General features: G+C 35.4%; 1 protein-coding gene across 11 annotated transcripts in view; it reads left to right on the top strand.

Moving 5' to 3' along the window:
* Nucleotides 1-25,026, top strand: part of EPB41L5 (erythrocyte membrane protein band 4.1 like 5) — a 139,425-nt gene that overhangs the window by 36,421 nt on the left and 77,978 nt on the right. For all 11 annotated transcript variants that reach the window (XM_072757551.1, XM_072757548.1, XM_072757547.1 and 8 more), the window contains exons 4-11: nucleotides 11,612-11,654; nucleotides 12,672-12,750; nucleotides 13,789-13,833; nucleotides 14,010-14,062; nucleotides 17,492-17,612; nucleotides 17,731-17,818; nucleotides 18,767-18,855; nucleotides 21,717-21,786. In XM_072757551.1, coding sequence (XP_072613652.1) covers nucleotides 11,612-11,654; nucleotides 12,672-12,750; nucleotides 13,789-13,833; nucleotides 14,010-14,062; nucleotides 17,492-17,612; nucleotides 17,731-17,818; nucleotides 18,767-18,855; nucleotides 21,717-21,786 — 588 coding nt within the window. The remainder of the gene's footprint in view (nucleotides 1-11,611; nucleotides 11,655-12,671; nucleotides 12,751-13,788; nucleotides 13,834-14,009; nucleotides 14,063-17,491; nucleotides 17,613-17,730; nucleotides 17,819-18,766; nucleotides 18,856-21,716; nucleotides 21,787-25,026) is intronic.

The following is a 25,026-nucleotide window of genomic DNA, read 5'->3' as shown; positions in this document are numbered from 1 at the left end:
GTTGTGTACTGTGCCACTTTCTTGCAGCCAGTTTACAAAGGCTCCCTCCCTCGCCCCATTTATCTTCCGATATATCCCCTCCATTTCTTTTCTCCACACCCCTGCCTTGTAAGAAGTTATCACTTTTCTCTCCATAGTGTTCCAGCTGTTCTCTCTACGTCTCAGATTGAATTCATAGGTGTTAAGGATGGTTTGAAAGTTAACTAGGTTAGTAGGGGGAACAGATTAGAGGACCCCCTACTCTTTCACCATCTTGTCTCTGGTTAGTATTTTGTTGAAGATTTTGGTGTCTGTATTTATAAGGAATAGTGGTCTATAGTTTTGTGAGGTTTTTTTCTTGTGATATTTTTGTCTGGTTTGGTAGGAACAGTACAGGCTTCAAAGGATGAGTTGGGAAGTCTTCCCTCCTATTTTTTGGAAGGTCTTGTGAAGAAGGGTAGTGTGAATTTTTCTTTCAGCATTTGGTAGAATTCACCAGTGGAGCTCTCTTGCTCCTGGGCTTTTTTATTGGTCAGAAGGTTTTTGATTATTGAGTCAGTCTCTTTACTTGTTACAGATGTTTGCTGTTTATTTCTTGAGACCATTTTTAAACCAAGCCACTTTAGAGAGCCAGGGTGTACTTACTGGATGAGGGTTGGGATAGTAAGTGTAAGTCAGTATTGTTCTGGCATACTAGGATTTATGGTTGCTCTTGTTTTTGTTGACTGGTGAATAGTACCCTATCCTCTGTTTTCAAATCTAAACTTAATTTAGTGTCCTTTTATATAGTTCAATGAAGATCTTAAACCTTAAATTGTAATGGTGAAATCTAAGGATGCTTTCTGTGGAAAAATGTTCATATACATAATATTCTGTGTATATATATAGATAACTAAGTCATTCCTTAATGAGATTTAAAAAAATTATTTATTTGAGACAGAAAGAGAGCACAAGTGGGGAGGAAGATCAGAAGGAGAGGGACAAACAGACTGCCCACTGAGCATGGAGTTTGATGTGGGGCTTGATTCCAGGACCTTGAGATCGTGTCCTGAGCCACCCAGGTGCCCCAATTAAGTTATTCCTGAATCTCATCTGTAGACTCTTGTTTAGTAACCCTTCTTTCAGAAATAACCTGTAGCTTAAGGGGAATCTGGTGATGGTATTAATTTGCATGTGTTTTCTTAAAGTCTTTACAATAATTAGTGTTTTTGAAAATTTATAATTTTTTCTGTACTATTGGTGAAACTGTTTAAATCTCATCACTACACAATTTTTTTTTTTTTTAAAGATTTTATTTACTCATGAGAGAGACAGAGAGGCAGACACATAGGCAGAGGGAGAAGCAGGCTCTGGGTGGGGAGCCGATGTGGGACTTGATCCCAGGACCCTGAGATCATGACCTGAGCCAAAGGCAGACATTCAACCACTGAGCCACTCAGGTCCCCCAAGTACACAAATTTTTATGGTACTATTTCTAGATGAAGAATTTAGGGAACTACTTTTTGTCATAAAAATAACAGGATATGTACAAAGTTGCCTTAGGACAGCAAAACTCCCAGTATTGTTTTTAAAAGATGATTTTGTGTAGTTCCCTTGTTTAAAGAACTTGCCAGTGTGGAAGGAATATCATATCTTGAGCCAAACAAGAAAGAATTCTTTTGATACCAAGTGTATTTAGGTTGGTACAATAAGACTTGGCAAAATAGTTGAGGAATTAACTATAATAATTTCCTAGAAAACATGTATGATTTATTTTGAAGGAATAATTTTGGGTCTTAAAATCAAATGTCTATTGGGATCAAACAGAAAAACAAAAGAAGGGGAGAAAAGTTGGAGTACATCTTAAAAGACATAGGGTTATGTACTTCCAAGAAGAACTATAGTTTTTCTTTTTTCTTTTTTTTTCTGAATGTTGCTGCATATTTGATAGGTTTTCATTTCCCATTTTTGATAGAGATAGTTACAGAGCAATACAGCATAATGATAAATTGGGGCCCACATGTAGCAGGCTGTTGATGATCAATAAATAGTGGTAGAGGAATTTTGGTGAAATGGGGAGCATATCACTTTTCTATTCAAAAAGGGGCTGGTACTACCTAGCTCCAGTCATTTGTTTCCAAATAACATTTCTGGATTTATCTTTAGGTATTTCAAGAGAAGCTGGTTGGATTTGTAGGTTAAATCTTCCATTTAAAAATTTTATTTTAAAATGTAGTTTGGTTGATGAAAAAGAACTAAATAAGTGGAGAGATATCACGTACATGGATTAGAAAAAAGTTTCATGTAATTTGTATCAAAATTCCAACAAAATCTTTAGACAGTAGACAACATTTTTAAAAGATTTATATGGAAAGGCAAGGAACTGAATATCTAAAAACAGTTTTGAAAAAGGAATAAAGCGGGAGCAATCACTCTGTCCATCCTCAAAACTTATAATTACTGTAGTCAAGACTCTGTGGTATTAGCACAGATACCTAGATCAGTAGAAGAAGACAGGAACCCAAAAATGGTCCTTAGAGGTATGACCAACTTAGTCTTTTTAAGATTTTCTTTATTTGAGAGAGAAAGCACAAGCAGGGGGAGTTGCAGAGGGAAAGGGAGAAACAGGCTCTTTGCTGAGGGAAGTCCCAGGACACTAGGTTCAGTCCCAGGATGCTGGGTTCATGATCTGAGCCGAAGGCAGACACTTAACCAACTGAGCCACCCAGGCACCCTGACCAACTTATTTTTGTAAATGCCAAAGTAATTCAGTGGAAGAAGGATAGTCTCATAATGGTGCTGGATCAAATGGATATCAGGCCAAAAAAAAAAAAAATCAGCTTTGACTTAAACCTTATATTAGTATAAAAGTTAACTCAAAATAAATAATGAACATAAATATAGACTGCAATATAATAAAACTTAGAGATAAATACACAGGAAATCTTTGGGACCTAAGGATTGAAAAAGTTACTGATATGACACCAAAAAACACGATCCAGGGGCACCTGGGTGGCTCAGTGGTTGAGTGTCTGCCTTTGGCTCGTTGTGATCCTGGGGTCCTGTGATTGAGTCCCACATCAGCTACCCACAAGGAGTCTGCTTCTCCCTCTGCCTATGTCCCTGCCTCTCTTTCTGTGTCTTTTATGAGTAAATAAGTGAATATTAAAAAAAACCACCCACAATCCATTAAAAAAATATTGATAAAATGGACTTTAACAAGATTAAGACCCCCCCCCCCTTTTTTTTTTAAAGATTTAAAATTTATTTTAGAGCACGAACTGGGGGAGGAGCAGAGGGAGAGAGGGATAAACAGACTCAGCATTGAGCACAGAGTCTGAGCTGGGCCTGGATCCTAGGATCCCTAGATTTTGACCTGAGGTGAAACCACCCAACTGACTATGCCAGCCTGGTGACCCAAAATTAAGAACTTCTGCTCTGAGAAAGACTCAGTTAGTATGATAAAAAGCCAAGTTACACACTGGGAGAAAATACTGACAAACCATGTATGTGACAAGGAACTCAATCTAGCATATATAGAGAACTCCTAAACTCAACAGTTAGAAAACAGAAGACATGAGTCATTTCACCAAAAAGGATATACAAATGGCAGATAAACACATGAAATGGTGTTAACCATCACTAGATATCAGGGAAATTCAGATTAAGACCTTGATGAGAGGGCAGCCCGGATGGCTCAGTGGTTAACGCTGCCTTCAGTCCAGGGCATGATCCTGGAGACCCGGGATTGAGTCCCATGTCAGGCTTCCTGTGTCTCTCATGAGTAAATAAATAAAATCTTATAAAAAAAAGTTAAAAAAAAAAAAAAGACCTTGATGAGACATCACCATTAGGTATGTGTTAGAACAGCTAAAATAAAAAATAATGACAACTCCAAATGCTGCTGAGGATGTGGAGAAACTGGATCTCTTATGTAGTGGTATTGAGAATATAAAAATGGTATGGCCATTATAGAAAATAATTTGGCAACTTCCTAAAATACTACACATACATTTACCATATGATTCCGCATTTGCACACATGGCCATTTATCCCAGAGAAATGAAAATTTATTTCCTCACAAAAACCTGTGTATGATTACTTGTACTATATTTGTAATAGCAAAAAAAAACTTGAAAAAAACAAAAGACCAGTAGTTGATGATTAAATTCTTTTTTTTTTTTAAATTTTTATTTATTTATGATAGTCACAGAGAGAGAGAGAGAGAGAGAGAGGCAGAGACACAGGCAGAGGGAGAAGCAGGCTCCATGCACTGGGAGCCCGATGTGGGATTCGATCCCGGGTCTCCAGGATCGCGCCCTGGGCCAAAGGCAGGCGCCAAACCGCTGCGCCACCCAGGGATCCCAGTAGTTGATGATTAAATCAACTGTGAACACTATTCAACATTAGTAAAGAAAAATCTATTGGTTCTATGGATACTCACAAGTTGGATGGATTTCAAGGGCATTATGCTGAGTAAAAAAAAAAAAACAATTTCTAAAGGTCACATACTGTATAATTCCATTTATATGATATTCTTGAAAAGGCAAAATTATGGAGATCACATTAATGGTTGTCATGGTTTAAGGAAATTAGAGATGAGGTAAGTGTATATACTATATATTACATTTGCTATAAAGGAATGATGTGAACATTTTTTGTGTGATAATAGAATGTTTCTGTATAGTGATAGCGGTGTTAGTTACAGGAGTGTAAACTTGTAATAAAGTAATATAGAACATTGCATCAAGTTCAGTTTCCTGATTTTATAATACTGTATTATAGTTATGGAAGATGTAAGCATTGAGGGAAGATGGGGATGGGTACACAGGACTTCTCACTATTATCATTGCAACTTCCTGTGAATATTTCATGATAAATTTTTTTTTTAAGAATAAGAAAAATATAGTCTGGGCCAAACAAAATAAGTCTCAGGGCCAAGATTTAACCCTCTGGCCTATGTTAGTGACCTCTGTTTGGTGAAGTTTTTCAAGCTTTCCTATTTAGAGCTAAGAATTTTAACTGGTCCATCAAGTCTTTTTTTGTTGTTGTTTTGTTCTTTATTTATTTTGGTGGGGGAGAGGCAGAGGGCAAGGGAGAGAATCTTACTTAAGCAGATTCTGTGCTGAGTATAGAGCCCGGGTCTGGGCTCAGTCTCATGACCCTGAGATCATGGACCTGAGCCAGAACCAAGAGTCAGTCACTCAACCGCCTGATCCACCGAGGTGCCCCTGGTCCATTAACTTTTTAGAGAAAACGAATTACCTAGATTGTAGACACTTTGTCATGTTTCAGGAAAGGGAAACAAAGGTAGCATTTCCTTGTTACTTGGAAAAGAAAGAAAATGAAGTCTTAACAGGTCAGTAGTCATTTTTTATTTTTAAAAAAATTTATTTGATAGCTTGTATTGGTTCTATATATATTCTTTAAACTTCTCTTGTTCTGTGTAGAATTCCTAAGTAAATTGTCACAGAGTATTCAGCAGCTTATTAAAAGTATAAGTAATACATTATGATCAGATGGAGTTTATTCTTAGGAATGTAAGGAAGATTCAGTATCAGTTGATTTAATTTGTCATATATAGTTTTTCATGCCATTGTTTCCTGCCTTTGTTTTTAAGAGGATTGTACTTTCTTGCTTCAGTTGATACCAGGTTTGTATCTGTGTGACTTGCCTTTAGCAGTGGAATCTGAGTTGATGTGGTGTGTGCCAATTCTAAACAGTTTAACCCTTCATTTATGCTGTTATTGCTTTTGCATATACTTAAGTGAAACTACATTAAAAAAAGATTGAAACTGAAATCTTTACTACAAAGAAAATAAAGTAACTTGATTAGTTGAAGTTCATGGCATTTAAGACAACAGTCAATGGAAAGGAGATGAAGATGTTAGATCCAAAGCTGAGGGCTAGGAAACACCTAACTGTCTAGTGGAACACAGAATAAATGTGGTGTAGGTGCACACTAGAGGCTGCAATAGTCAATTCCTTTGATAGCAAATCCAAACTCACTGAATTAAGGGAAGAGGCAATTCTTGTTCTAGTTTTAAAATTCAGCTATTTCAGGTACTGTAAGCATAATGTGTGAGATGTGTTTGTCTTGCTGACCTTTACTTATCTGAGGCTGTGCAGATAATACCTTAGTCTAGAATTCTTAACAAGTGGTTTCATTGGTGGCCTGTCAAGTCCCTTCTTTCTAGCCCCAGAATATTTTGAATAAACCTAATGGACTTTGGCCTGTATGGAATTGACCTTCTTTTTGTCTGTGTAGTTTTATCCAAGCTTTAGAAGGTGTACTTTTTTCCATTTCTAGGTGCTGAGTGAATGTGTGGCATGGCCTGTATAGGTGGCACTTGTAGAAAATGTGGCGATTACTCAGTGGCTCTCCTTTCTTTGTACAGATACTTGATTTCATGAACAACGACAACAATAACAACAACCCTAGGTTAATAGAAGAATTATAGAAGCATTTCTATTAGGATAATAATTTGCCTATTGTTACCAGCGCTATTTAATTTCATAATAAAAGTGCCAGCAAATACAGTTACAGAAATTGTGAAGGCTGGAAAAGTGACTGTGGGCAGATGATTGGATTGTACATTAACTAAGAACACAAACGATAGAATTCAATAAAGTAATGGGGAGTGAAAAATATATAGAAATAAATAACGTGTAGTTAAATATGTGCATATTGTAACACATACATAGGCACACATATATTTGTTAAATAAGAGGAACTGCAAAAAGTGTATTTCCAAAATAGATTACATGTTCTGTCTCTGAAGAGTGAATATAAAACCTGCCTCACTCACCTACATTTCCACTATGAATTTGACTTTTAAGAATTAATACACAGAACGGCACAGTGGGAACTCTATTTTAGTGGCTTATGTAAGTCTTCATTTGAAATGTCTTATAACAGGACTTTAACACCAAGAAAATAATCACCCAGAAGAATTTATAATGAATCTAGACTAATTGAAGTGTTTTCAGTTAGATTACAGCAATGCACTGTATTGGTTCTCCATTTTTATAGCTTGGCTTTTTTTTTTTTTTTAACATTTGTTAATTGTTTAAAATTTTCTTTATAACAAATTTAGAGCATAAGCCTCTACTCTTCAAAGGAGATATATTTTTGGCAGATGGAATTGTTTTGAAAGATGATTAACATTTCTCTGTTTTAAACTCTGCTCTTTGGGCAGAAGTAGTGGGGCATTTATTTAGTAAAGCTGTGTAGGCAGTTAGAAGTCCAGAAGCATTTATTTGAAGGGCTGTTTACAGATTGTTTCGGTTATGGACTGGGATGAAGGTGTGTGTGCATGTTAGTGTTTTGAAAGCTGCCTAGGCGATTCTTTGATTTAGTTATGTCTGGTGTGTTTGTGATTACAAATTTATATTTTAAAACACATACAAGTAAATAATTGTTCCTTCATGCCCAGTTCAATAGGATGGAAAGAAATGTGGCTTCCCACATCTTTTGATGTCTAAGTTTATCAACCACACTTTAAAATTAGGAAATTAAGAGGGGAGTTTGTTTCCTTTTTAAGGTATGAGGAAAGAGAACTGTATTAATTTTACACTAAGCATCCAAGAATCTGTATTCTCTCACCTTTATCTTCTAATGTAATTTAAATTCAACTCCTAAAGACCCTGATTGAAGGAAAATCCTTTCAGTGCCTGTCTCTGAGCTCTGAATTTTCCAGTCCCTGGGCTTGGAATGTGGAGGAGATGAAAGAAAACAGACTTGAGAATATGCAAACATGAACTCAGACCTTCTCCAGAAGAACGTCACCCAGAACTCCCTAGCTCCTAAATTTCACTTTAAAATGTGCTTGACTCATTATCTGAGTTTGGATCATCTTAAGGCAGTTCAGATATTAGAAGCTGTTGCTATATGCAGGTAAAGAACAGACTAAAATGCCTGCTTGGAAGAAAACTCTGATCTTTTATCTCACTGGGATGATTTTATGTTTAATGTGATTCTCAGAATAGTAGGGTACAAGTTAAAAAGACTAGCCCTTACATGTTCTTGCACAGGGAAAAGTTTAAGTTATAACTATGTAAGAAAGATTGTTTTTGAAATAGTATGTGGTCTCTCTTATATTAATGTTTCCTTTATATTTCTCAGTTTATCCTGTCAAAATTTATAGTTAGCCTATTGATGTTCAGTCCATTGTTAATGTTCTCTAGGCTTTACCAGTACATACACACACACAGTTTTTTTTCCTCCTCCGTTTGAAGAAACTCTGGAAGGAGTCAGAAACCAGTAATGTCTTGTCAGGGGGTGCATGTGGTGATAGAAATTGGGAATATGAGGGGGTGGCCTTTTGGAGGGAGTAGAGGGACTATTGATCATATTCCTTTTGATACCATCCCCAAATTAAACCATATGAATATATTATTTATATAAAACAAGGAATCCATGAGTATATTAAATAATACTTGCTTATTGTAGAGCAAGTTGAAGATAGAGGAAAGCATGAAGAAGAAAAATTATCACAGCAGTATGCACCACCCTGAGAGAAAATTTGTTACTGTTTTGTTGTAGATCGTCTCAATCCAAAAGAAAAACATGTTTTTTTTTTTTTTTAAGAATTTTATTTTATTTTATTTATGATAGTCACAGAGAGAGAGAGAGGCAGAGACACAGGCAGAGGGAGGAGAAGCAGGCTCCATGCACCGGGAGCCCGACGTGGGATTCGATCCCGGGTCTCCAGGATCGCGCCCTGGGCCAACGGAAGGCGCCAAACCGCTGCGCCACCCAGGGATCCCAAAAAACATGTTTTTATATACAAATTTGTACATTTTGATAAGACAGTATTTTGTACCCTGCTTTTTAAAATTCAGCAATATATTGTAAATAATTTTCCAGATCCTTAAATATTTGCTTCCCTTGTTTTTAGTTGCTGCATGGTAGTCTATCCTACCTTATTTAACCAGTTCACTGTTGTTGCGTATGTATATTGTCGTAACTTTCTCTCACATAATTCCTTGTAAGTAAGTCTGTGCCATCCACAATTATTTCTAGATGTAGAATTGCTGAGTCAAAGACAATTATTATTATTTTTAAAAAAGATTTTATTTGACAGAGATAGAACACAAAGTGGGAATGGTAGAGGGAAAAACTAGCATCCCCAGTGAGCAGGGATCCTGATGTGGGGCTTGATCCCAAGACCTTTGGGATCATGACCTGAGCTGAAGGCAACCACTTAGCTGACTGAGCTACCCAGGCACCCCCAAAGACAATTATTTTTAAGGCTTTGTTAAATTGCTTCCTGGAAGGGTTGTGCTCATTTGCACTCATATGGTGTAGATGTCTCCCTAACCATAGGCTCATAAAACTGCCCAGGCAACCAACAGACCCTGTTAATTCCTTGCAGTAGAGTAGTTAAAACCTGAAGATAGAGAACTCCTAGATTCATGTTGTGGGAAGAAGACAATCTGGGGTATAAAAACTAATTTTATCTTATATGCAATATGTGGTTGGCATCAGGCTATAGTAGGTATTAGCATAACTAAGTTTGGGATTTTGGGACAGTGAGTTGCTGGCATTGGCCATGAAATGGACTTTCTGCTGTACTAGATTGAAATCTTTTCTGCTAATAGATTGAATTGTGTTTCTGCTGGCTAGCCTAGGATTCTTTTAGAGGGATGTGTAAAACTGAACAGTTACTGGATTGAAATAGGCTTAAAAGTCAATGTCTAGCCAAATTTATTAAAAGAGAAGAGATGGCTGGAGCTCCTGGCTAGCTCAGTCAGGGGATTGTGAGTTTGAGTACCATGTTAGGTACAGAGATTACTTAAAAATAAAATCTTAAAAAAAAAAGATGAGAGATGGCTGACTAAATAGCTTACACACTCAGAATCCAGAGAAAATATTGCATAGTATTTAATTGCCTTTTGAAATGTTTACTGAGCATGTTATTTCAACATGCAGAGGTACTTTGCTCCACACTGGTAGTTTTGTGAATTTCACTTTTTGGATCTTGGGGGAGAATGGAGAGAAGAGGCTAGGCAAATAATTGGCAAGAAAAGCAAATGGTTACAAGGCTATTAACAATGCAGCCTTGTTTATCCGCTCATTGCCTATCTGGATTTCTGAAACTGGATTCTTTAGCTCTGTGAACTAGTTAGCACAAGAACACTTCTTTCGTTTTTAGGGTGCTTGGAATTGTAAGCATGCTGGAGAGAACACAATCATGTATATCTTAGTTGGGTGAGTGTATCCTGTCACTGTTAGGAGTTGGTGTTGTAAAGGGATTAATAGTGAGAAGTGAGCTGGGAATGGTTTATCTGTGGAAGTCTCTGGAATTGTGTCTTAAGTCTGTTTGTGTTACGGACATTTCATAGTGGAGAGGTTACAAAAATCAAAAGGCTATTAGTTTTGAAACCAGAAGTCAGCTAGTCACAGTGTTAACATTTTTCATTTGTAAAGCCCAGGAGCAAAGACTGATTCATTTAATAGGTGGGGCCTTGGTTATGAGATAGATCTAATTTTATTGTATAGGCTCTTTCAAAGTACTACTTGTGAGTAGTATCTGTTTTGTAAATTTTTTTAATACACAGGTATTTATTTATTTAAGATTTTATTTATTTATTCATGAGAGACACACAGAGACAGAGAGAGAGTGCACGCGCCAGCCAGAGACACAGGCAGAGGGAGAAGCAGGCTCCATGCAGGGAGCTTGATGTGGGACTCAATCCCGGGTTTCTAGGATCACACCCTGGGCTGCAGGCGGCGCTAAACCGCTGCGCCACCGGGGCTGCCCTGTTTTGTAAATTTTAAGTGACACTGTTATTTCCCCTCATTTTTGGTTATGATCTGTTAGTAAATCTTACATTTTTTTTCTTAAAGATTTTATCTGTTTTTATCAGAGAGAGAGAGAGAGAGATAGGAACAGAGATAGAGCACAAATGGAGAGGGGAGGGAGAAGCAGACTCTCTGAGCAAGGAGCCCAATGCAGGGTGTAGTCCCAGGACCCTGGGATCATGATCTGAGCCAAAGGGAGATGCTTAACCAACTGAGCACCCCCCCCCCACCAGGTGCCCTAGTAAATCTAAACATTTTTATTACAAGAATGAACCAGGCACTGGAATATGAGGATACTTTTTTCTAATTTTAACAGTTTTTGAAATAATCATTTTTTTGGGAAATAGAAAAACTAAGGGCAAGATTTAAAATACCACCCTTGTTACTGTGAGGGAGCAGAGGAAATGTTTCAAGAGGTCATTTATCTGGGTGTTGCCTGGACGGCTCAGTTGGTTGAGTGACCGACTCTTGATTTTAAGCTCAGATCATGATCTCAGGATCCTGGGATTGAGCCCCAAGTTGGGCTCTGTGCTCAACGTCAAGTGTGCTTGTCCTTCTCTCTGCTCCTCACACCCCCTGCTCTTGCTCTCTCCCTCTCTCTTAAATAAATAAAATATTTTTTAAAAATTAGTCCTATATCTGGTTTTAGGTAATTTTTTGCTTGTGGGTCATAAGCTTGCTGTAGATGTTGGCAGATAATCCTCCACCCATTTTCATTCATTCTTTTTTCTCTTGTGAAGTATTTCCTTCTAGTTATCACAGAAGCATAATGAAAATTAACTTTTATTAATGATAATGTTGAGTTGTATCATTTGCTTAACATTTGATTTTTGTTTTTGTTTTCAGCACTGGTTAGATGGTACAAAGAGCATCAAAAAGCAAGTAAAAAGTAAGTGTTGGAAATACTGTGAACAAAAAAGTAAAATTCAGTTATATGTAATTATATATTAGAAACTGATTCCTAATAAAGAGAACATGTTTCAGATGTATTTCTTAGCATCTCTGCTTTCTAAAGATAATTTCAATTTGGTACACTGACCCACCTCCTAAATTATATGGGGTTAGTAGTAATCTAGAGTCAGGTACTTTACAGTTTATTTCCCATAGAAAGGTTTGCAACTTGCAAAGGAGATTGAGTTCTCATGAGGTGCTTAACTTTTAGAAATTTCGTACATTGGAATTTTCCTGTTTGGCATCTGCCCTGCTTTATAAAATATTTTGAGACTTTAAAGTTGTAGCTTTTAGAAATTAAGAATAATGAAGTGAAACAATTCACATAAAATGTATCATTCCTAACAAATCAGGGGAAGATACCAATGTCCAGTTTGCCATCCCACTTGTCATTTGTTTTAAGAGGTTTCAGAGCACCTCAACTTTTGGCTTTACAAGATAATGTAAAGCCACCGAGAATTTAGAAGTTAGTGAATGAAGTAAGTGAAATGAATTGGAAAGTGTGGGGGAATTTGCTATGAACAGTTAATAACCTAGGCATTAGTACCCAAGAAATACAGCTTGGCAGGTTTTTTTTTTTTTTAGGGCCGTTAGATTACATAGTTAAGCTTGTATTAGATTACATAGTTAAGACTTGTGTTTGATGCATTTGGCCCCAGACTGTTAGGATTCATCTAGAGCTATCTATTCTTGGGAGGACAGCTGATTCCGATAGTACTGTATGATGGTTGGTACATTTAAAGAAATCTACTGATTGATCTTTTTTGTGTTAGCCTATCAGGCTTTAATTAGGTCATGCAATATTTTGGTATGTAAAATATTGCCACAATAACTTGTCTTCTGTCCCCACTTGAGTAGATTTTTTCATAAATTTACTGACTGAAAATTCTTACTATTTGAATGAATAGTTCCTTAAAAACTTAACATTTTTTTTGTTTTTGTTTTTTAATGACAGTTGGTTCACCCTATTGTCTGCATCTTCGAGTTAAATTTTATTCTTCAGAACCAAATAATCTTCGGGAAGAGCTAACCCGGTAAGACTATTCTCTATAGACTTGTACAGGCTAAAGCTAGCTAAAAATGTTGGAAGGTTGCCTTTATAATTCTTTCCAGCTTGTACATCACTAATGAAATGGATCTCTTGCTTTTGATTGTAAGACCTCAGACAATAGAATTTCTATTTTAAATAGAATAATATTCTATTTCTGTTTTAAATAGAACAATGTTTTTAAGTGTAGGATTTTTTTTTTCCTTTGGTCAATTTCAAAATAAAGAGTTGGTTCCATAGTGTCCTCTAAAGGTAACTAGTGAGTTCTTTTTTTTTTTTTTTTTTAAAGAATAATTGTCAACTTAGGGATTTTAAACAGGACCGGTATGTTTGACTGTATTGGCATGTTACAGTTATTGATGTTCAAAATGATCTATCTTTGGCCACTGGGAGTTTATTCAGATTGGCTCCTGACTTTCTTTACCTATTGAAATGCCATTGACTGATGAAAAATATTAGATCCTGATTTGGTTTGAATAGTTTTAAATAAACTTTAAGTAGATTATATACAGTTATTTTAATTTTGTCCTGCCTCCTTCTCATTTATTCACTCACTCTATATGGTAAATCCCTGATTCATACACACATACTATTTATTAAGTAAAAACTGAGTTGTTGAGTCCTTTTAGAAAGATTTCCTCTTGAATACTCTGCCATGAGATTATTGTTAATCTCCATAGTTACATACATGTCTATCCTTTCACATATGAGGTGGCTTGTATTGTGAGATTAATGTTAAATTGGATCACAGAGTTCATTCTCAATAATTTGCTTAAAACCTGTAACCTTAAGGGTTGGACTGTACTCTGTGGCCACCTATTCCTTACTGTTATCTTATGGATATGCTGCCGTCCTCCTGATGCTTATTGTCCCCGTTTTTTCACATTTTTTTTTTAGTTATACAGATTCTGTTGTGGGTAAAATTGTATAATTAAGAATGTTTCTTCTCAAATTAGAAGAGTAGGATTATTTTTCAAAGTAGATTTTTCTGTTTAGTTAAATGCGTGCCTTTTATTTTTCTTAGGTATTTATTTGTTCTTCAGTTAAAACAAGATATTCTCAGTGGAAAGTGAGTATTAGTTATTTAAGGTAAACCACATATTAAGTAGTTGGAAATGATTTTGGAAAATAAATTCATAGTAATTATGAAAAAGAAATGGTCAATGTAAAGTATATTATTTCCACTTATTTTAAAATGAAGCTTGTGAAGTTGACTTGTCTAACAAATTTGTGTTTTGGTCTTAGATTAGAGTGTCCCTTTGATATAGCAGTTCAGTTGGCAGCTTATAATCTGCAAGGTAAGCAATTCTTATGTTGACTGTTAAGAAAAAAGCACAATTCTTTTTTGTATATCTTTAGTTAAGAATTTCAAAAGATTCAAAGTGATGTGCAAGAAAAGTAACACCACTGTTGTGGAAACTTGTATCAGTATCCAACCCTATTACTTTTACTTGTTTTTAGAACATTGCCTTCTTTTTCTTCCCTTTCATTATGTTTGCTCCCTTTCCATCTGTACCTTGTTTTCAAACTAGAGTTGTAGTTGACTTGATAATTAAGTATAATGGGACCTGCTTTTTTTTTTCCTTGAAAAAAATGCAGGGCTATAGGAGTAAATTTTTGCAATAGCCACAAAAGTTTTGCTTTCTTTAGTTTTATTCTTAAAAATGAATCCATGAAAGAAATACTTCAAGCGTATTTAAAAGTTCTTGATGGTTATTTTAACAATAAAAAAGTATTTTCTAGGATATGAGATTAATGAAAAACTCACTGTTTTTATGTCTTGTTATATTGACCAAATACTGTTAAGCTTATTTTTTCTGAAAAAATTGACATAAAAAGAGAAAGAAAGAAAACTATAAATTAAGAAAATTACAATTTCGGACTTCATTCACAAAACAGAAGTAAATATTATATTGCAGTATTTGTATATACTAGAATACAAATAAAATTTAATGATTATGAAGGCATTTATACTTTTTTTTAAAAAAGATTTTGTTACTTATCATGACAGACACAGGGAGAGAGGCAGAGAGAGCAGGCTTGCCGTGGGGAGCGTCGTATAGGACTTGATCCTGGGACACTGAGACCATGACCTGAGCCAAAGGCAGACAGACACTCAACCACTGAGCCACCCAGGCACCCTTATACCTTTTTTTTTTTTTTTTTGATGATTACGTATTTATCCCTAGTCCCTCTAGGATCAGTGTTTATTTGCAATTATATGGATAATAGTAAGACAAAATTTTTATGTTTTTTGGTAAATCTAATATTTCTGCTTATTTCATGCTTCCCCTATTTAAGAAAGCATATTTTCCTAGTGATAGAAGGATTGGTGCCCAGAAGAAATTTCTGATTTTAATTATTTATCAGAGAGGGAGAACATAAGTGGGAGGGAGAAACAGGCTCCCTGGTGAGCAGAGAGCCCAGTGTGAGGCTCAAGCCCGGGACCCATGCATCACTACCTGAACCAAAGGTAGGCACTTAACCAACTGAGCCACCCAGGCAACCCTGTACTTCAAAAAATGAAAAATTAAAAAATAAATTCATAGTAATTATGAAAAAGAAATGGTCAACGTAAAGTAGGTATTATTTCCACTTATCTTAAAATGAAGCTTGTGAAGTTGACTTTCAAATTTTCAAAATTTCAATGTAAATTATCTACCTGCCTCCATCCACTATCCTAGTCTGTCTACACATTAAAATTTATTTTTGCATCTGCAGAAAGTCAGATCCTAGCTTGGAAATGCTATGCTTCTAGCATTGTAATAATCAGAAGAATATAACTGCATGCATCTTGAAAGCACATTTTTTTTTTTACATCTTATTAATTCCTATGTGAGGTTGATTAATTCTAAACTTTGAAAAGCTGTCTTTTTCAATGTATGTGTTCTACTTATGGCCTCATATGTTCTTTCTGTGTCTCATTGTGTAAGTTTCATGACAGCCAAGGTATGTGTTTCCTGAAAATGTGATTTTTATATATTTTTGTGTATTTACCAAAGCACTATTCAAGGTAGTGCTTACTAAAAACTTACTGTTTGATTCATGCATTGTGGCTCTATTTTGTTATCTCTTAACTCTACTTATTACATTTTTTCCTAAGTAAAAGCTTTTTCCTACTTTCTTTTTCATCCATGGCACTATTGTTTACATGATTCCTTCATATTTCACGTCATATCTTGTGTATCTCTTTGTCTCATGTATAATAGTTTGGCAAAACTAAGTCTTAAGGTCCTTAAGAATAAATTTGCAAGTACTACTCCCATCTACATAAAAGGAGTTCTTTGTTTCTCATTTATGATTTTATATTTTATCAGAATAGTTTTTGTTACTAATTTTTTTCATACTTCTGATTCAGTTTTTCCTTGCCATTTTAGTATATATCCCAAACAACTTGGGTGTAAGCCCATTTGGTTTGGTGCTTCTTAAAGTAATCTAGTGGTCATGTTAATAAATGTTTTCTAGAGTTGTTGAGAAAATAGATGACAGTATATCTGTAACATATCTAAGTGTGTAGAATCAATGTTCAATAAATAATGAGTTACTATCATTTTTAATATTATCTCAAGATCTATATATGTCTTCCTACACAGCTGGAATTTTTTAATAAGAGTGGAAGTTTCTAAATTTTTAAATGAGTAAAATATTCTTTTAAGGAAAATCGTCTGAAGTATAGAAAATTAGAATTCCTTTCCCTGATCCCCCAAACCCTCAGTTCAGAGGTAACCACAGATGAGTACATAAATGTTTGTACATTGTCTAGGGTTTTTCCTACTGCCTCCTTTCCCCAAATATTTTTTACTAATTTTTCTGTCCGTTATTTCTTTAGGATTAACAATTTACAATTCCAGGACAGAGACTATATCCCTTTTTTTTTTTTTTTTTAAGATTTTATTTATTTGAGAGAGAAAGAGAGTGCTAATAATAGGGGGAGTAGCAGAAGGAGAGGGACTTGTAGACTGCATGCTGAGCATGGAGCCCAACCTGGGGCTTGATCCCATGACCCTGAGATCATGACCTTGACTGAAATCGAGAGTCAGGTGCTTAACCAACTGCACTACCCAGGCACCTCAAGACTGTATCTTTTAGTGGTGTATGATGTCATGTTCTCTGCACATTAGATTTTTTTTTTTTTAAGAGCATGTGCACGAAATGGGGATGTGAAGGGGCAGAGGGAGAGGGAACAAGAGAATATTAGGCAGGGTCCATGCTCAGTGGGGAGCCTGATGCGGGGCTTAATCTCATGATCATGAGATCATGCTCTGAGCTGAAATCAAGAGTTGGATTCTTAACCAACTGAACCACCCAGGGGCCCCTCTACATATTAGATTCTTAATAGATGCCTGCTAATTGTTTTTTTAAAGGTTGCTAAATATTTTTTGTTTATTTGTCATAAGGTCAAAATGTATTTCTCTAAGGAAGTCCAGAAAGAAGTTTTCAAAAGCTAAGCCTTATAAGTTATGAAATAAATGAACAGAAACACATTTATTTGAAAATATACCACCAACCACAAGTATGTGATTGTGTGTATAGATGTTGACAAATTGTTAGTCTAAGCTAGATTTAGTTTTGGGAATGATCTGGATGTTATGACTTACTGGTAGTTTAAGAAAAGAATTTTTCTAATCCTCTTAAGAGTTTTTATTAATAAAATGAGTATTGAAGAATGATTCAGCAGGGAATAAACTGCTTAACAAAATATAACTTTGTGGAATTTATGTTTATAGCTGAACTTGGTGACTATGATCTTGCTGAGCATAGTCCTGAACTTGTATCTGAGTTCAGGTTCGTGCCCATTCAGACTGAAGAGATGGAGCTGGCTATTTTTGAGAAATGGAAGGAGTACAGGTACTTGACATTTGATCACACTTTTCTGGCCACAGTGATTTTGTATTTGTTTTCTATTTCTGTTCTTGGTATAAAATTTATATTATTATTTTGAACATTATTATTTTTAAAATTTCAGAGGTCAAACACCAGCACAAGCTGAAACCAATTACCTGAATAAAGCCAAATGGTTAGAAATGTATGGGGTTGATATGCATGTAGTTAAGGTAAGCACTGTGTTGTGATGCTTATTAAAAAGTTTATTTCTTTAAGATTCAAGGTAACTATGGCATTTTCCAGTATGAGGGAGTGCATTGACTTGGCATAGTATAGCACTGGGTACTTTGGATGTGTTGTAAACGTTGAGGTTAAATACGAGAATCTCACATAAAGATTCATTATGAGAAAGAAGAGAAACAACCAAAATCTCCTAAAAGGCATATCTGTGCTTTTAAGGTGTTACTGTTATATTTTTTTAGATTTTTAAGCTACTTTTTATTATTTCACTTCATGTTTGTATCATCTTGTATCACTTAAGCTGAGTAGGCTATTTAAAAATTAAAATAATTTAGGAAGTTGAAAATGTATAGCTTGAGAGCACTTTGATAAGCAGTAATACAGTTTGTATAGTGATTTATTTCTAGTTTATTTTTTTAAAGATCTTATTTATTCATTCATGAGAGACACTGAGAGAGAGGCAGAGATATAGGCAGAAGGAGAAACCAGCTCCCTGTGGGGAGCCCGACACAAGGACTCGATCCCAGGATCCTGGGATCATGCCCTGAGCTGAAGGCAGATGCTCAACTGCTGAACCACCCAGGCATCCCTATTTCTGGTTTAAGTAGCTAAATTTTTCCAAAAAGAAAGTCTTCTTAAAAATTTGTAATTTAAGTGGTAAATAGAATATGGGCAGAATCCATAAGAGCTTTCTTTTTAGTGGAAGTATACCTATGTATTTTCAGTGATGATAATACTTTAAGGTGTTAGTATAAAGTAAATGCATGAGTTTTCCTGAGACTGTTGTATTGGATATTCTGATTGTTGAAAATACTTTGCATATTAATATTAGCCTGTATATAGTTAATATAATTCAATGTGAAAATAAACTGTTGTGTGAAAATGTGAAATCTGTTTTATGTAAATAAAGATAACCCATTTTGTTCTCTTTAAATTAGGCTAGAGATGGGAATGACTATAGCTTGGGACTAACTCCAACAGGAGTCCTTGTTTTTGAAGGAGAGACCAAAATTGGCTTATTTTTTTGGTAAGCAGAGTTAAAGTTACAGATACTTTTTTTTTTTTAATGAGTAAAAAACGTTTCTGTCAAGTTAATACATAAAACAGATTTTGAAAATCAAATAATTCTGAAAAAACTGTAAATGTTTCCCCTTACCCATCTTTAGTCCTACCCCTCAGAGGTAAGTTTTAAAACTCTTCCATTTTTTCCTTCAGTTTCAAGGTGTCAGAATATATCTCTTGATATATTTTATATTTCTATATGTATTAAATATTCACATGGGCACTCTGTGATCATGTAGTTACATCACTGTTTTTAGTACTTCTTGTTCCACAGACAGTCTCATTACTCCCTACTCCCTGGTATGTAAAAGGAAGATAATTTGCCCCTCCTTTTAAGTTGTGCTTCTCTTACTAGATCCCAAATTCTTTTTTTTTTTTTTTTAAATATTTTATTTATTGATTTCAGAGAGAGAGAGAGAGACACAGAGATAGAACATGAGCAGGGAAGAGGGGGAGAAGCAGACTCCCCATTGAGCAGAGAGCCGCCCAACTTGGGACTCAATCCCAGGATCCTGGGATCATGACCCGAGCTGAAGGCAGACTAAACTGATTAAAGCCACTCAGACGCCCATAGGTTCCAACTTCTGTCATTCATATTTTTAAATTATATTTGTATTTTATAACAAGGATAGATTTTACTTGTATTTTGTAGCCATATTTAAGTTCTTTACATCTTGTCTGGTTTGTTCTAAAAACTGAGAATTAAGAAATAAGAAATAGTGGTCATATTGTTATCCTTGTGTCAGAACTGGTATAGAGCTTCATAGTGTACTGGTGTTACATTCAGGAGCCAAAGATGGGCCCCTGTGTTGTGTACTTCTTTGCAGCACGCCAGGATTGTTAGCTCAAAGCCCACCAACATGAAATTCAAATTCCTGTACACCCAATTAATTTACTTATAGCCCGATAGGTATATTTTTAATGACTTAGAGCCTGCCTGCTTTATATGTCCCACTGTAAATTGTACCCGACATCTGCTCTTCACAGAGAAGACAAATCCTGTAGCTCTCTAAGAGACCCAGAACCACTTCAGAGTTCTCTGACCCAGAGACTCCCTACTTGCTGCTGAAGCCACTGAGTAGACACTTAAGTCTCCTCTCTGATCCCCCTCTCTCCTATAAGTTCCTTTGTCCTTTTCCCCTTCTTTGGTGGTAGCTTTGTGCAGTCACCTCTGGAAGGTCAAGGACTGTCTTTCCCATGCAACCTTGTCCAAACGCCTCTCAGTAAAGTTTGTTACACAATACTGCTATCTCATGATCCTGACTTTCTTTTGATTAGCCTGGAAATCCTTGAGATCACAACTGGGATTGCATTTTTTCTTTTTCCTATATAGGTTTTTGTTTTTTTCTGAGGTTCTTGGCTCCCCTTCCTTCCTTCTTGTAGCCTTTGAATTACCTGCCTTTGTCATATCCTTAAATTCTTTCAAATCCTCAGGGTTGCATTAAATGATTCTTCTGTTCCAACTGGAACTGTCTGCTCTCCCAGCTACTCTGCAGCTTTTATCTATTTTCTCAGCTAGGATCCTATGTTTCTCCCTGTATTTTCCTTTCTTTCTTTTGTTTATTCTGGTATATATACTCAAGTAACTGCCTAAGAGAAGCATGGTGTAGGAGGTAAATTTTTTGAATCCTTGGATGCCTTAAATGGATTAGTCTTTTATGCTTTCTTGATAATTGGGCTGAGAATAGAATTTTAGTTTGAAAATTATTTTCCCTCAAAAAGTTGATTATATTTCATTTATTTTTGAATCCAGGTGTGTCTGCTAGGGACTTTCTGAGAGACTTCAGTGGAACATTTTCATAATCGTCCTTTGATAGGTGAAGGGGCTCTGGGCTATTTATTTACCCAGTCCTTGAGTGTTAATTCTCTGAGACTTCCAGCTTGCCCCGAGGGCAGATGGAACATACTTCATGGCCAGAGAATGCTGTAGGCAGAGAGACAAAGCATCTTTTGTACCACCTTTTAAGGTTATTGTGAGAATCAATTGACTTAATACACGTAAAACACTTACAAGAGTACCTGACACTTAATAGGCATTATGTATTTGTTATACGTAAGTAAGTGCTAGTTCTTCCCCTTCTCCTCCACGTATTATACTTATTTTTGTACAATTCTTATAAACAAGTTATGTCTTAAAATTACATTTTTTATATAAGTTATATTGAAAATTAGAATGAGAGTTGTGTGTTTTGACATTCACAGTTGATAAAAGTACAGAGTTCACATGTGGTCGGTTGTTGAGGATTTCAGTACAAGTAGGGGATAGAGTTGGAAAAGGGCCCATAAAATGAGATTTAAAAAATCTTTTTTTTTTTTTTAGATTAAGATGTACTTCCTCAAACCAAAATTGATATAGAGAATAGAGTTCAAGATTTTTTCCTTTTATTATGCCTTTTAAAAAAGCTGTATAGTTAGTCTTTCCTGTATCCTATGCTGCTGCTTTACACTAGGCATAGAGTCTCTATTGTACCATAGCTGGGAGCCTATAAAATATATATACGGATTTCCTTCTTTTCTTAACATTTTTAATGTCTGATATATGTGCAGCATTGGTTTGTTAGAGATACTGCTTTTGAAATTTTTTTTCTGTTATCCTAAATATTTTTTAGATTGGAGGCTTTGTTGATGGGCAGTGCCATGGCAGAGTTATGTTTACCCTCTTAGCTGTTTTCATTTTAGCAGTTAGATGATTAATGTGCTAGAAGTAACAACAAACATTTCCTTTTAATTTAGAGGACATTTATTTTATTATTATTATTATTTTTTTTTTTTTTTACAAGGAGGACATTTATTTTAAATCTGATTTTTATTCTGATATTGTTATAGGCCCAAGATAACCAGATTGGATTTTAAGAAGAATAAATTAACTCTGGTGGTTGTAGAAGATGATGATCAGGTAGGAACTTTGCATTACTTATTCTAACAATGATAATGTTATGTGGTAACTCAAGTCTAATATTCTTTAAGAAAGCCTTCTTTCTTTCTTTTTTTTTTTTTTTAAGATTTTATTTATTTATTTTTGAGAGACACAGAGGGTGGCAGAGACACAGGCAGAGGAGAAGCAGGCTCTGTGCAGGGAGCCCGACGTGGGACTCGATCCTGGGACTTCAGGATCACACCTTAGGCCGAAGGCAGGCGCTAAACCACTGAGCCATCTGGGCTGCCTTAAGAAAACCTTCTAAATTAAACTTTTTTTTTTTTTTTTTTTTCAGTTAACTCTAGTTCCTAATTGATACACACAATATGGATGTATCTCAATGCATTATGCTAGGTGAAAGAAGCCAGACTCAGAAGATTGACTTGTATGGTTTCCTTTATGTGATGATCTGGGAAGGGCAGGCCTATAGTAATAGAACAGATCACTAATTGTTTGAGATTAGGGAGAATGAGGAGGCTTGCCTACAGAAGGAACAGCACACAGGATTTGGGGGCACAAGATTCTGCAACCTGATTTTGGTGGTAGTTGCTAGACTCCATGCATTTGTCAAAACTTAGGAATCATGAATAAATTTAAAAAGTAACTTTATTGCATGCAAAGAAATAAATTGAAAAACATATACATATAGATAGATATAGATAAAAGCAAGTTGGGCAATGTTAAAAAGACTCGTATGCACAATGATGTGTGAGAGGGACTACTTAGCAGAGAACCTAAAAGAAGGTTCTGAAAATTAGATGAAAATTAAATACATTTTATAAGTTTCAAGTTTTATTTCAGAGATACATGCAAAGGATTGCCTTATCACATAGCTTAGAAAATCATATAGACAATAGGGCATTTTAAAAAGAAATCTAGGGACGCCTGGGTGGCTCAGTGGTTGAGCACCTGCCACTGGCTCAGGGCTTGATCTGCGGTCTTAGGATCAAGTCCCACATCAGGCTCACTGCCTGGAGCATGCTTCTCCCTCAGCCTACGTCTCTGCCTTTCTCTCTCTGTGTCTTTCATGAATAAATAAATAAAATCTTAAAAAAAATAAATAAAAAGAAATCTATTAATGATACAGAGGATGATCATTGTATCAGCAATAAATGCATTGATAATGACTTGAAGCAGATTTTGCATCTAAAAACTTATTTTACAAATATTTTCCTTTTTATGTAAACACATATGTGATTCAGTGATATTTATATCTAACCCTAAAGGCAGTTCTTTAAGAAGAATAAAATATAATTCTATCTGATAAGGAAATATGGTCATAATTTAATTGATGACACTTGTTCTTATTTAGGCCATAAGAAAATTGTGTATCTTACAATCAATGTCATTTTAAATTTGATCTTACATAGTATTAGCTTCTTAGATATCTTTTTGAAGGTATTTTATATACACACACAAGCAAATGTATATCAGTTCTTTTTTATGCAGAATTTACCATGCTTTTAGACTGTTCTGTACTAATCCTTTTAAAACTTTATGTGATAACTTTTGGAATCTTTCATATAACTATATAGAATGCTTCTTTGTTTTGTTTTTTTAATATTTTATTTATTTTTTTGAGCAAAAGAGATCACAAGCAGGAGGGAGGGGTAGAGTGAGAAAAAGACTCCCCACTTAGTAGGAAGCCCAGTGTGGGACTTGACTGGGATCATGACCTGAGCAGAAGGCAGATGCTTAACCGACTGAGTCATCTAGGCACCCAAATGATTCTTTGTTATTATTAAAAAAAAAAATAAACAAACTAGGCACACCTGGGTGGCTCAGTGGTTGAGCGCCTGCCTTTGGCTCGGGTGGTGATCCCGCAGTACTAAGATTGAGTACTACATTGGGCTCCCTGCGTGGAGCCTGCTTCTCCCTCTGCATCTGTCTGTCTCTCTCAGTGTCTCTCATCAAAAAAAAGTAAATAAAATCTTAAAACAAAAAACAAACTAAACTGCATAGTATTCTGAATGGATATACCCTAATATATTTAATAAATTCGCAGTCAACATTTTTTCACAATATATGCATGAGCTTGCACGTTGGCAAGTATTTGTAGGATAATTTCCTAGAGGTGGATTTCCTGGTTCACATGTGCATTTGTCCTGACAGATCCTACCAAGGATCAAACCTCTTTCCTCAGAGGGAGTTGTCACATTTTTATCTGAAAGGTGAAAAATGGAATTTCATTGTAGGTTCGATTTTTATTTCTGTTATTATGAGTGATATTGAACATCTTTTCATAAATTTGATTTTTTTGTAGTTCCTTTTCTCTAAACTATGCATACATATCCTTTGCCCATTTTGTCATTTGGCCTTTTTTTCTTACTGATTTTGCCCTTTATCATAGAAACTGTAAAGATTTTATCTAATAGTTGTTTGTTTTTTAACATATCGTGATTTCTTTAAAAATTTTTAAATAGGCAAATTTATCATTCTTCCATGGCTTACAGAAGGGTTTTTTCTACTTTGAGATTGTACATTTTCCCATGTTTTTTCTGTGTATTTATTGTTGGTAAGTTTTGTTGAAGTGTAACACACATTCAGATAAGTGCAAAAACAAGTGTGCAGCTTTTTGGATTTTCATAAACACCTGTATGACCAGCACCCAGATGGAGAAATAAGTAGAACTCTGCCAGAGTTACATGCTCTCTTCTGTGCCTGCCAGCAGGTACAGGCCTCCAGGGATAATAACTGTTCTCCTGACTTTAACACCATGTTGATTTTTATTGATATTTTGAACTTTATCTAAATGAAACATGACTGATTGTTCCCTTTGTGTCTTCAGTCCTCTTGTAGCTGGTTGTTAAAAGTTGGCTCATACTTACTGTTACATAGTATTCCATGTTTTATATAGACCACACGTATTTATCCATCCTTCTGTTGATGGGCATTTGAGTTATTAGTTAGGATATGCACATGTTTGGCTTTTGTGGATACTGCCAAACTATTTTCAGAAGTGTTTATACAAATTTACATTCTCACCTGCAATATAAGAGAGTTCCATTTGTTGTTTTTTTGCTGTTCGGTATTCTTTTTCATTTTATTCATCCTGATGGTAGAATGATTTTGTGGTTTTCATGTGCATTATTTAGCATTTATTTGTTTACCACTCATATATTTATTGAATATTTGGATATTCTCTTTTTTGAAGTGCCTGTTCAAGTCTTTTGCTCATTTTTCTATGGTCATATGCTTTTTTTTGTCATTGAAGTTCTT

The sequence above is a fragment of the Vulpes vulpes genome, chromosome 5 (genome assembly GCF_048418805.1).
Source record: "Vulpes vulpes isolate BD-2025 chromosome 5, VulVul3, whole genome shotgun sequence".
NCBI classification, from domain to species: Eukaryota; Metazoa; Chordata; class Mammalia; order Carnivora; family Canidae; genus Vulpes; species Vulpes vulpes.
This window is presented reverse-complemented; position numbering and strand designations above follow the sequence as displayed.